The following is an 11,333-nucleotide window of genomic DNA, read 5'->3' on the forward strand; positions in this document are numbered from 1 at the left end:
AAATAACTCTCAGGAAACGGCCCCCCTCCCCAGTCGCTGCCCCGGGGGTGAGCTTCAAAATAAGAGTCCTTGTTTTCACTGCGCTGTTGCGGAGTGGAGTCGGATTTCTTCGGAGTCTGCAGTTCGGAAGGAGGCGCATGAAAAGGGTTGAGGAGAGAAAAGAAGAAAAAGGACCATATGCTTTTTTTGTAAGTGTAAGAGGGGCCCTTTTGTATAAAGAAAACTTTTTAGGGAGACAATGAAGTCAAGTGACCCATTAAAAGTGTTTTCATAGCTGGTTAGGTACATTCCGCACGTTAAGAAACGAATGTGTAGCCAAAACGCAGATTTGATCTAGAAAATCATTTAACCGAAGCTGTTCTCGTTCCTAGCAATAGAAACATTATTTAAAGTTGCCAAACGTATTACTTCTGCGACGGCTAAGTCATATCATATCTTGAATTGTTTGTTTTCCCAGGGTTTATTTGTCAAACATACTATGCCAATTAAAACTACATATCCGCAAGATTAGTTGAACATCTTGCAAGATCGAATTTGCGAAAAAGAAGGTTCGAGTTCGATGTTCCAGATACTGCAATGAAAAGCTGAATGACTTCGTGTCTACAGCGGTACTGTACCGGTCACTGAAGACCGTTGCAATAATAACATGCGACCTCCTCGCAGCTCCAGGAACCGAAGCGTCCAGAGGGCGCTCTAACATCACAAACAATGCCTCATCTTTTTCTTCTCCCCCTTTCTAAATTTCTACCCCAATAACAAGTAAGGGTTCCTTAAACAATGTATGCTCGTATCTTAACACGATTCACACATAACACGGAGGTGACGCTATTTTTCATGTTGGGTGCCATTTATAAACGTGCGAAAGTTTCAACGTCCAGCCTTCCCTCCCTCGCCTTCCATTCTCGCGGTCATTCTTTGCTATTCGTCGTCCAGCTGATTGACCCACAGAGCAGAAAGCCAAGCCCTGGGGCGCGCGCGGACCCCCGTTTAGCCCCCTTCGCCCTCCTTACAGCCCGTGCAGCGTTGCAGAGGAGTCCGCCCTGCAGCGCACCCTCGCAGAGAAACGCACCACTCCAGCCGCTCGGCACAATTACTTCCACATGTTCTTGCAGCACGGGCGCGCAAAAAGAACAGAGTCCCTTGTTCTTCAAACAAAGGAGTCTAATCTCCAAACCTCGGACTGGTCGCCGTCCTCAGCACAAACCGAGAATACCTTCATCTGTGCAGCTTGGAACAATTGGAACGCACCGAAGTGAACAACAGCGTGGCAACCTGCACGCGCAGTTTTATGCGGTTTTTTTTTGTTTGTTTGCTTCACTTTGCTTTTGCCTCTCAAAGGTTCTTAGATTACAGTGTGTTCGTGACTAAGATATTCAGCGCATTGCACGCACAAATATGCATTTAAGACACTGTAAACTCGGCACGAGGAGCAGGCCTAGACGGTAAGGCTAAGACCCAGAGTCTTCCAAAGGCAGGGGCAGTGCCAGCCTCATCTCTGGGACCCCTGCTGTGCCTTGATTTTCAGCTGTGCCACTTTAATTAACACGACTGCGCCGTAGATAATTATCCAGCAATGCTGTAACTAATCCACTTTGTCTCACGTCTACAGTCAAAGTCTGCCAGTCGTCGGCCCACCCCTCCCCGCCCCTTTGGGGTCTTGCTGCTGATATGTTATAAATCGTGCAACCTCTCATTTGGTAACTTGATGACGCAAACCAACCTTCATCGGACTGTTACCCAGTGAATGACCGCGTCGCATTGAATATAATTCAGTACTGACTCTTATTAAGCTTTAAACTGGCAGGAGCGCACGCTAGGGGAGCTGCGCGCGTACTGGAGGTGTTACGCATTACGATACGATTCCATCCCCAATAAACACGCACACAGACACACACAGACACACATCAGACACCTTATGCGTGTGTTTACCTAGTGTGATTGTTTTTAGAAAGATTTTACATTCGAGGACTACTCAGTCTCTGTAATTAATGTCATTATAACTGATCGGGCAAAGTAGCCAGGACAGACCTACAATCCACCACACGGTGGCGTATACACCCGTTCTTGAATACACATCCTTTCAGAGAGAGAGAGAGAGAGAATGAGAATTAAGGGCTCTTGAAAGTCATTAAAATAGACTTAAGATAATCGTAATATAAAAACAAACCAATTAAACGACATTAAGGTCAGTAGCACAACTTTAAAAGCTGTAGCACGTGCTTTTAATTGTAAATGGTGAGTATAAATCCAACAACTAAAATCTTTAAGCATAAATCTTCGAACAAGGTCACAGCTTTTCTCCTTAGATTCTAAATTTCTCCAGTTACACAGATTATAGTTATAACCAAGAAACATGCAAACAAGCCAACCATTAAATGGATAGCTAAATACATCAATGAATGCATAAATAAATAAACAATAATAAATGATAAATAAGAACATTTTTACTAATTTACAGTTTATATAACAATAATATGATAATTTTCACTTATATAACAATTTAGGCTTTGACATAGTTCATAAAATATAAATGATTATCAGGCAATTATTTTTTGTGTGTTTTGTATGTTTTACTGAGATATCACAAAGGTGATGTAAATATTTAATTGTTTATTCACAGACCTATATCTGTCTGATCAGATCACATTGCTTTAGTGTGACTGTGCACCCTTTAGCTGATGGTTCTTTTACCTCAGCAGCATACGCTTCTCATTGTGCAGTCAGTTAAAAAAACAAACAAACTCAAAACTCCTTTTGCCATGAATGTTCACTTTTTAAGACATGATACCTGATTCTGAAAACTTTATGACTTGATAATCAGAACCGCACTGCATTATTGGCAGTATTTTGTGTATCACTCTCATGCTCCCTTTCCATGGCCTTTAAATAATGTTTGTGCAAAGTGCTTCCAGGACATTAACGAGATGATGAGTAGTTTTGGTTACTGTCAGCATACATCTCTTTTCTGCGCTGTCCAGAGTGCTGAAACGGAGCGGGTGTCTGTCTGCAGATGGGCATTGCCCCTGCTACACTGAGTGCAGTGTCCAGCTCTACCATTGGTGGCCTGAACGTTACATTTATTCTTGCGTCAGGAACAGCATAGGATGGAATAAATGCTCCTTAAACAAAGGACTGAGTCAGCACAGGCATTCAGGAGCCGGAACAGCCAAGTGCTCCAGTGCATGTCACAGTCTGTCTGTGCATGCAGAGTGAAGCAGACCTGCTGAGGCTGACATCACACCTATACGGCAAGCAGAGCATACCACATCATCTCTGGGTTGAGGCACTTTTTGTGGATATTTTTAAAAATGAGCCCTAACCATAGAAACTCACTCCAGTTTCTTTCCTAGCTGGCTTTAAGGTGCAGAGCTTTCACTGAGGGAAATGTTGGTTACCGGTTTGTTTTTATGTGAGTTACAGCAAACATGAGGGAAGCTAAAATCAAACTTCTCATCACACTAACATTTTAGACTTTCTCAAGCAAAGCCCTGATCTCTCTAGACTGGATGCAGCATGTTGGCTTTCAGAGGCTCTTTGCACTCAGTCCAAAGCCGCAAATGATAACGTTCAACACTTTCTTAACACCCATTAAATAAACAATCACTGTAAAGAACAGGGACAGGGCTCCAGGAAGTAGCACAGGCCTGGATACACACGCATGAACCAGGGTGTTTCAAACAAGCCAAGCCAAAGAAAACGAGGACAAAAAGACAAAAAGAAACTAGCAGATTAGATGTAGAAGGCTTCAAAGAATCAGCAGCGCTATAGATAACTCGCATCAGAAGAACAGGATAATGGGCCACCAAGCGCGCCAGGAAATGGTTCAACAGAAGGCAGTGACGGCACTTAACTCTAACCCATCTTAAATCTCGCAGTTTCATTCATACTTATGCTGTTTATTTAAGTCCAGATGCACACAGATGAACACTGTAAATGGTAATTCAGCACTTTAGGTTTTCATGGAACACTGGGTTATTGCTCTAACCTGTGTATGTTGCAGCTTGAGAATGAAGATAATATTCATTAGAACTCATAATTAGATGCAAAGGAATTGGCCACAGCTACAGGAGCAAAAGAACAAAGTATTTACTTGGATAGACTCTGGTCTATGTGTAAAGACTCAAGTATATGCGTAAAGACTGAGGTCTATGTGCAAAGACAGGTCTATGTGCAAAGACTCAGGTCTGTTGCAAAGACTCAGGTCTATGTGCAAAGACTCAAGTATATGTGTAAAGACTCAGGTCTATGTGCAAAGACTCAGGTCTATGTGCAAAGACTCAGGTCTATGTGCAAAGACTCAGGTTTATGTGCAAAGACTCAAGTATATGTGTAAAGACTGAGGTCTATGTGCAAAGACTCAGGTCTATGTGCAAAGACTCAGGTCGGTGTGGAAAGATGCAGATCTGTGTATGTATGTTCAGGTCTTCATGCATTGGTTGTTGGTTTTTCAAGCTTTTATTTCTGAAAATAATATTATATGCTTGTTTCCTACTTAGGGTTCTGCATGCAATGTTTTAGAATAATTAGAATTACAAACAGCTTTGTTTCTTAAACTCTGAAATGTCAGAGACAACGGCAAAAACAGAAAAGAAATACAAACATCTAAAGAATTTACATGTAAACTTGTTTTATAATAATTAAAACATTGAAACACTTCAATCTCATTCAAATCAAAACACCGTACACTGATCTCCATAATTAACGTGGATTAAAATCATCAATAACCTGACCTTTGGACTGCATGTCAAAAGGTCTGAAAAGGAAACCTACAATCTAAAAGGCACATTACACGATATATTTCACTTAACGATGTTTGTTTCACATGTCCTCTGGAAGTGCAATTATTATGAAACACTTAGCACTGAGTTTCAGGACAATTTACAATGTTCAAGCTTTTAGTGAACATTAACTCACTGAGAAGGCACAGTCAACAGGCTGGACTGTTTTAGCCACACGGGACAGGGAATTAAAAATGCTATATTGTAATATAATATTTCCAAAGAAAACCCTGTCTGTGTTGAGGTCAGCGAGGTACTTTCTTTGCAGCCTCGTCCGGTTCACAATCGTGACGTTGAGTCGGCGGCGTCTTTGTTCTCCGTGCCTCCGTGCCTCTTCGCCTCCTCTTTTTTCCACTTCATCCGCCTGTTCTGAAACCAGATTTTAATATGTCGCTCCGTGAGGTTGAGCGTCGTTGCCAGTTCGTACCTGCGAGGCCGGGAGATGTACTTGTTAAACAGAAACTCTTTCTCTAATTCCAAAAGCTGGGCTCTGCTGTATGCCGTCCGACTCCGCTTGTGGTCATCCGAGTCGTCAAAGAAATAACTTCCTGCAATTTGACAGACCACTTTTTCAGAGTGCAAACACCATCAAGGGACTGACTTCTGAGTGGACATGTTTTGAACTCGTGTTTTGAACTCATTTCTACATGCTGGACTACACATTAGCAAATTACGCCTGTATAATAAGCACACAAATGCACCCCGAATGCATCACCTGTTAGCGAGGCCTGGGAGGGTTGAGGACGTAAAGCTCTCATCCATGGATAGGCCACCTGCACTCCCGTCTCCTCAGTCTCGCTGGTCTGTTCCGTTACCGACTGGTATTCGTCATGCTGTCGGCCTTTGGCTGAGACGTATCCAGGTGATGGCGTCCGCTCCGGTACAGCGTGCTGGCACGACGGTAGCTCGTAGGACGCGTAATCCCGTTCCGTGTTTTCGAGCGGGGCGTAAGGCGACTCGGAATAAGAAGCCTGCTCTGCACTGCGTAAAAACCGACACGACGGCGCGTTGCGGTCAAAGCTGTCGGGTTCTGGCTGCTCAAAGTTTCCGTTGTAGTACACGTCCAGAGAATCCATTGTGCAAGAACAACTCTGCTCTCGTTAAAAGCTCGTCACACCACTAAAAGGTGTGCGTGCTAAGTGTGTACACACCTGAGGTCCACAATCTAAACACGGTGTCGGTCACGTGGGTAGCTCAGCATAGATGATTGACCAATTATTCATCATGACAATGTGACTAAATTGCATTTTATATTTACTTTGGAGAGCAAGGCGTACACGTCTTCCTTAAAGGGCCTTTTATAATGTCTACATGTAATTTTGTGCTTAGCAAAACAAATTAACTTATCGCCTTCATTCTGTATATTACATATTTGTTTTTTAGGCCAATACAGTCTACATATTTATTTTATGCATAGATTATGAAAACGAGATTTGACCTAAAGTCAGAAAGTAGAGTTAGATGATCAGAAATACGCATATTTATTTTATGCATAGATTATGAAAACGAGATCTGACCTAAAGTCAGAAAGTAGATGATCAGAAATACGCATATTTATTTTTTCTTTCTTTTTTCCTTTCTCTTTGTTTTTGTAGTAATTATTAATAATAAACCATAAAATTAATTACTTAATTGATTAATTAATTTAAGATAATAAATTACTGGCTATATTATGGATTTGTTATATTCATAACATAATTTATAAGAGATCAACTAGCCTTTAATTTAATTTTGTGATTCGGTCACATTCAGGACTATTGAGTCCCTTTTCTTTCAACTTGAATAACTCATTGCCAAAATAATGAATATTTCTCTCTTCTTTTCTCAGAAACTCTGTGACGGGTATAATATAACGATATATTATCCCATTCAGATTTCATCTCTTTTTTGAACGGCTATACACCCTAATCCCGCCGAGCCACTAAGCACACTTGATAACTTAATGTAGCGGGCACGCTCACGAGCGCCACAAAAGGATGCCTTAAAGAGCGCCTGTCAACGTGCAGAAAAGCCCCATTCTGCAGAGCATGACAAAGGCGCTCGGGACATGTTGTGCGCTGACTGAGTTCCCACTAAATTAAGTCACCATAGACAACATTGATGGGACACGTGTCTGGAGAATTCGCAGTCGTATTTAGTACGACAGTCGTGAAACTTGTAGGATCTGCTCGCGCACTCGAAGCCCAGGCTTTCTTGCACGGGCCAGAGTGATCCTGACAAGCACGATAAAAGATACGCATCGCCTACTGGTTCTGAATTTTGTTGCTACATGCTGAAATACTAAATCCCTCTTTGCGATTAGACACTAAACCGCTTCTGGAGACGTTCAGGCCGACTGTTCTTCTCACACCTCGAAAGCAGCTGCGGTCGTTTAAAAAGACGTTGTTTAATTAGTCTTTGTTATGCGGAACTGGTGGTTTTGCGCAGCACACAATGTGCGGACTGGTGATTAATACACGACACCGAAGACATGTTTGATCTCTCTGACAAGTGTTCAAGTCGGTATTACACCAGTGCCAAAACATAACTACTCCTTCTACGTCTCATGATTCAATATTCAATTATTATTATTATTATTATTATTATTATTATTATTATTATTATTATTATTATTATAACTAATGGCTCGATACGGATCTTTTGCAGAAAACCCACTCAGAGCCGCTTGCACGTCCGATGAACGGCACGCATTCTCGAGACGGCCGTAAACTCCGTTCTCAGGGACTTTAAATGGGCCGACGGTCTTTCACCCTCACACCTGCGAGGGGTGACCGTCTAATTCGATTAATAAGAAATTCAATATATATTCATTAGGTGGCTTTCCCTCCGTAATATATGATCGCCAGCGGGACGTGAAAGGAGACCATTTATTCTTGCCATGAAAGGACTAAAACTTCACCTGCTTCCCCTCTCAATTAGGAATGTATCCCAAACTCTGACGGAAAACGAGTTAAATTAACCGTTCGCTAATTTGCTATCGTCCCTCCCACATAATCCCTCCATTTTCAGCGTGCCCCTTCAATTTAGCCCGAGTTGAAAGGTTCAAATAGTGCCTAATGAAACAGTGACTAAATCGGTCTCTCGCGCACGGAGGAACCCTGGCGAAGTGTCTTGAAAGGCCCTCGAGCTTAGCCCTGTCGGGGGTCCGCCGTCTAAATGCGAGTTCCTGGCAGGACAATCTAACCTGTCAAAGCCTTTGGCCAGCGCTTCATAGCCTTTTTCTCTGCGGTCTTGAAGGAATTGCTACATAAGCAACCAACGTGGGACAGAAACTGCAATTAAAGTCCTTTTGGATGAATTTAACACGAGGGACAGCCTTCTCTTGAAAAGCGCGCTTATAGTATGCGCGGCCTGTTATCGGTGCTATCACCTGTTCTGTGGCACAAAACCTTCCATTGGGCCTTTTGTGGACTTGAACTATGAACTATTTGAGCCGATATTTTACGCTATTAGGAAATCAGTGGACACGTTAAACATGCAGACTAGGCGCACCCGCTAACAAGCAAGGCTACTGAAGGCGCAATACATCTTCAAAAATCTTTACAGTTACTTTTAGTGACTCAGGAGGCCTACATTACACAGATACTTCTAATTACGCCGTATCTTAAAAGCACAGTAATCAGCTCTGTTCACGTGTTATGACGTGGTATTTGTTATTCATTTAAACTGGACATTGGTGATAGATGCCAAATTACATTACTAACGTTTTAATTAAGATTTCTTTCTCTCAAAAGTGCATCATCCTGGCCAACGTCATGGCGTAGAGAACTGAAAAACCAACAGCCCATGTTTAAAATATTATATTAAGCCGTTAAGACTTTGCCACAATAAAATATGTATCTGAATATGTTTAAGCCTATGGAGTCATTGCCTGTTAACTTCTTAAAACAATGTTTTTTAAATAATAACCCGCCTAATTCTATTTACACGTTTAAGATATTTTGACTGAGCTGCTTAATCAGGCAAATTAGTTTCCCACTACTTTCTTTCCCAAAACAGTTGAACTGTGATAAGAAAACCGAGTTCAGCATTTAAATTTGCGATTTCGCTTATGATTCTAGACGCAGGCGTACGCGCGGCATGTTGTGGGCCACGCGATGCATTGGAAAATGACTTCTACTGGAGTAGGCTATCATAGTTTAATTAACTTTACGGCTTATTATGCTTAGTAGTACTTATTCAAATAGAGTAATAATACTGCGTTTAATTTCTATAGCGCCTTTCTCCTACCCAAGGAGGTCCTACAGGAGGAGCACACACAAAAACTGAAAGTGAAACACACACACACAAAACGCTTTTCTTGGTGGAGTGCTTGCTACTCAAAATGGCTTGCTCAAGACTTTTCACTGACTGTTGTTTTCGAAGCAGAATACAGATTTTACACGGTAATCTCTGTAATGTTACTGCCTATATAATATGTTAATGTATATATGATCATGTAAATCCTATCAGGTTAAACTAGAAATATTGTGGAGGTTATTCAAAATATAAGTGAGCAAGCTATGATGCTTTGATAGGACAATGTAAATATTTCGGATGTTCAAAGATTAAGCAAAGAAAACATGGAGGCGCACTGATAAATACGGGGTAATGCGTAATTACGCACGTGTCGTGTTTTTTTTATTTAAATAAATACAAATATACACATTTCAGTTATTATGCACATAAAATTCAGGTGACCAGAAAATTCACAGTTTCCTAGTTAACACAGATCCTTGTCACCCTTCTGCATATTAACAGTGCGCAACAATTTTCTGCACAAACATTTATCAGGACCACCACATACGTTTATGGGCTGGCCTGAAGTAGAAAAATACATGATAAACGCACAGACGTCACTTCTGTAGTAAAAAATAATTATTGAGATAGATAGATAGAGAGAGAGAGAGAGAGAGAGAGAGAGAGAGAGAGAGAGAGAGAGAGAGAGAGAGAGAGAGAGAGAGAGATAAGGCCATACTTTTTTCCTGGATCTACTGGATTCGGTAACGTTTGAGGGTCCGTGCTTGGAAGACTAAGTGCTAGTTAGAGTGAACGGTTAAGATCAATTAAAGGATAAAGAAGTCATAATGTCTATTTCGCTGTTAAATGGGAGAAACCGCTTTTTCTTCTGTAGGTGACGCAGGTGACAGCGAGTCCTCGTCCTCGGAGCGCGGATAGTGCGTGTGGCTCCCCGAACACTTGCATCCGGTGCGCGCGCTCCGCTGCGTGCTTTTGCCCTCTTTCTTGTGTTTGACCCGCCGGTTTTGGAACCATATTTTCACCTGCTTCTCTGACAAGCTGAGGTATGTGGCTATTTCAATCCTGCGCAGGCGCGACAGATACATGTTGGACGAAAACTCGCGCTCCAGCTCGAGAAGTTGCGTGCTGGTGAAGGCAGTGCGCATTCGCTTACCATTCTGAATGTGGCTGTTATCAGATGCACCTGGATGTACAAAAACATGACACACTAAGTTGGTATCGTATTTTATTTCAGTTCAGCTATGCTTTACATTCACCACAGAACCGGTTATTTACAGAATAACCTGTGCTGGACTAGGTTAAGCGATGTTATAAAGAATTAAAACGACTAAAAAGTCTCATTTTGAGGGAGAGCCTAATCGGACTAAAATAAAAACAGTACTACAGTGACATAAATATGATATGAACACTGATTGTTTTGGCAGTTAGATGTCATTCTTAAACGCATTATGCACAATAGCATTTATTTGTGCAAGCTGCCCTTACCTAAAGATAGACAGTGGTATCTTCGAGGGTCACTAACGCTGTAGGAGGTGGGCGCGCAGACAGGCGTGTGTCCGTGGACTGGGTGCGACAGTGCGGAGCTTTGTTGGTGTGTAACCCTCTGGCAGTACGGCGTGTCGCCGGTCGGGAAGCCCGGTGCCTTAAGCAACGGGAGGCCCCCGCGGGACGAATGGATGTGCGAGGTGACGCAGAGAGGGCAAACGCAGAAAGTGCCACTTTTCCGGGACGGACACACGGGCGCTGTAACGCTCATCACACCTGGCGTGTGCATGCTAACGGGGATGAGGAAGTCCTGCCCCGCCTGCTCGTTCAGGGGCGCGGGTCTTGCAGAGTCCTTGATGATTAGAGAGTCGACGTAGAAAGACCTCGACATGTCTGTTCCCAGCTCCTCGCGACGGTAACGATGTAGGCAGTGGCAACAATAACACGCTGATAGCGTTGCTCCCGCGATCCTGCACGGCGCGAGGTGCACTCGGTGGTTTTTGCTCCGGTCTGAACCCCTCGCAAGCCGAGAAGGTGCTTATGTTTGATGCTTCAACAAAAGGGACCCCAGAGAGGGCCGGTCCTAACGTCACCCACGTGCGCTCCCGGCGTAGGCTCTTTTTTTCCGGCGGTGACCTGAAACACGTGACGCCCAAGTGCGCTACCAATGAAATTTCTGCCAGTCCAGTCCTGTTACTGCTCAGATATGCATGTCCCCCCAAGGACGATGCAAAACAACTTCCAAAATAGGGAACTATTAGAAAAGCTTCTACTAAAATACCAACAGTGCTGTCGTATAGAGTCTGGAGCATCCTTCCACATCTGATTATA

The 11,333-nt window shown here is 42.8% G+C and overlaps 2 protein-coding genes across 2 annotated transcripts; both read right to left on the reverse strand.

Annotated features, from left to right (window-relative positions):
* Positions 1 to 5,057: 5,057 nt before the first annotated feature.
* LOC113586376 (pancreas/duodenum homeobox protein 1-like) lies at positions 5,058 to 5,854 on the reverse strand. The gene is made up of 2 exons (XM_027024438.2): positions 5,494 to 5,854; positions 5,058 to 5,326 (listed from the first exon to the last, which is right to left on the reverse strand). Exons 1-2 carry the CDS (start codon positions 5,852 to 5,854, stop codon positions 5,058 to 5,060), a joined length of 630 nt encoding a protein of 209 aa, XP_026880239.2.
* Positions 5,855 to 9,369: 3,515 nt separating this feature from the next.
* Positions 9,370 to 11,011, reverse strand: gsx2 (GS homeobox 2). Its single transcript, XM_027024462.3, has 2 exons — positions 10,503 to 11,011; positions 9,370 to 10,200 (listed from the first exon to the last, which is right to left on the reverse strand). The coding sequence occupies exons 1-2, from the start codon at positions 10,891 to 10,893 to the stop codon at positions 9,860 to 9,862; spliced, it is 732 nt and encodes a 243-aa protein (XP_026880263.1). The 5' UTR covers positions 10,894 to 11,011; the 3' UTR covers positions 9,370 to 9,859.
* Positions 11,012 to 11,333: the final 322 nt, after the last annotated feature.

This window comes from Electrophorus electricus, chromosome 7 (genome assembly GCF_041902795.1).
Source record: "Electrophorus electricus isolate QZ-2024a chromosome 7, ASM4190279v1, whole genome shotgun sequence".
Classification (NCBI taxonomy): Eukaryota; Metazoa; Chordata; class Actinopteri; order Gymnotiformes; family Gymnotidae; genus Electrophorus; species Electrophorus electricus.

What these genes read in the sequence shown, in the direction of transcription:
- LOC113586376 (XM_027024438.2), bottom strand. Translation starts at nt 5,854, where the DNA reads ATGGATTCTCTGGACGTGTACTACAACGGAAACTTTGAGCAGCCAGAA. An exon ending in CTCCCAGGCCTCGCTAACAG is followed by an intron (nt 5,327 to 5,493) that starts GTGATGCATTCG and finishes GTCAAATTGCAG; the next exon opens with GAAGTTATTTCTTTGACGAC.
- gsx2 (XM_027024462.3), bottom strand. Translation starts at nt 10,893, where the DNA reads ATGTCGAGGTCTTTCTACGTCGACTCTCTAATCATCAAGGACTCTGCA. An exon ending in ATACCACTGTCTATCTTTAG is followed by an intron (nt 10,201 to 10,502) that starts GTAAGGGCAGCT and finishes TTGTACATCCAG; the next exon opens with GTGCATCTGATAACAGCCAC.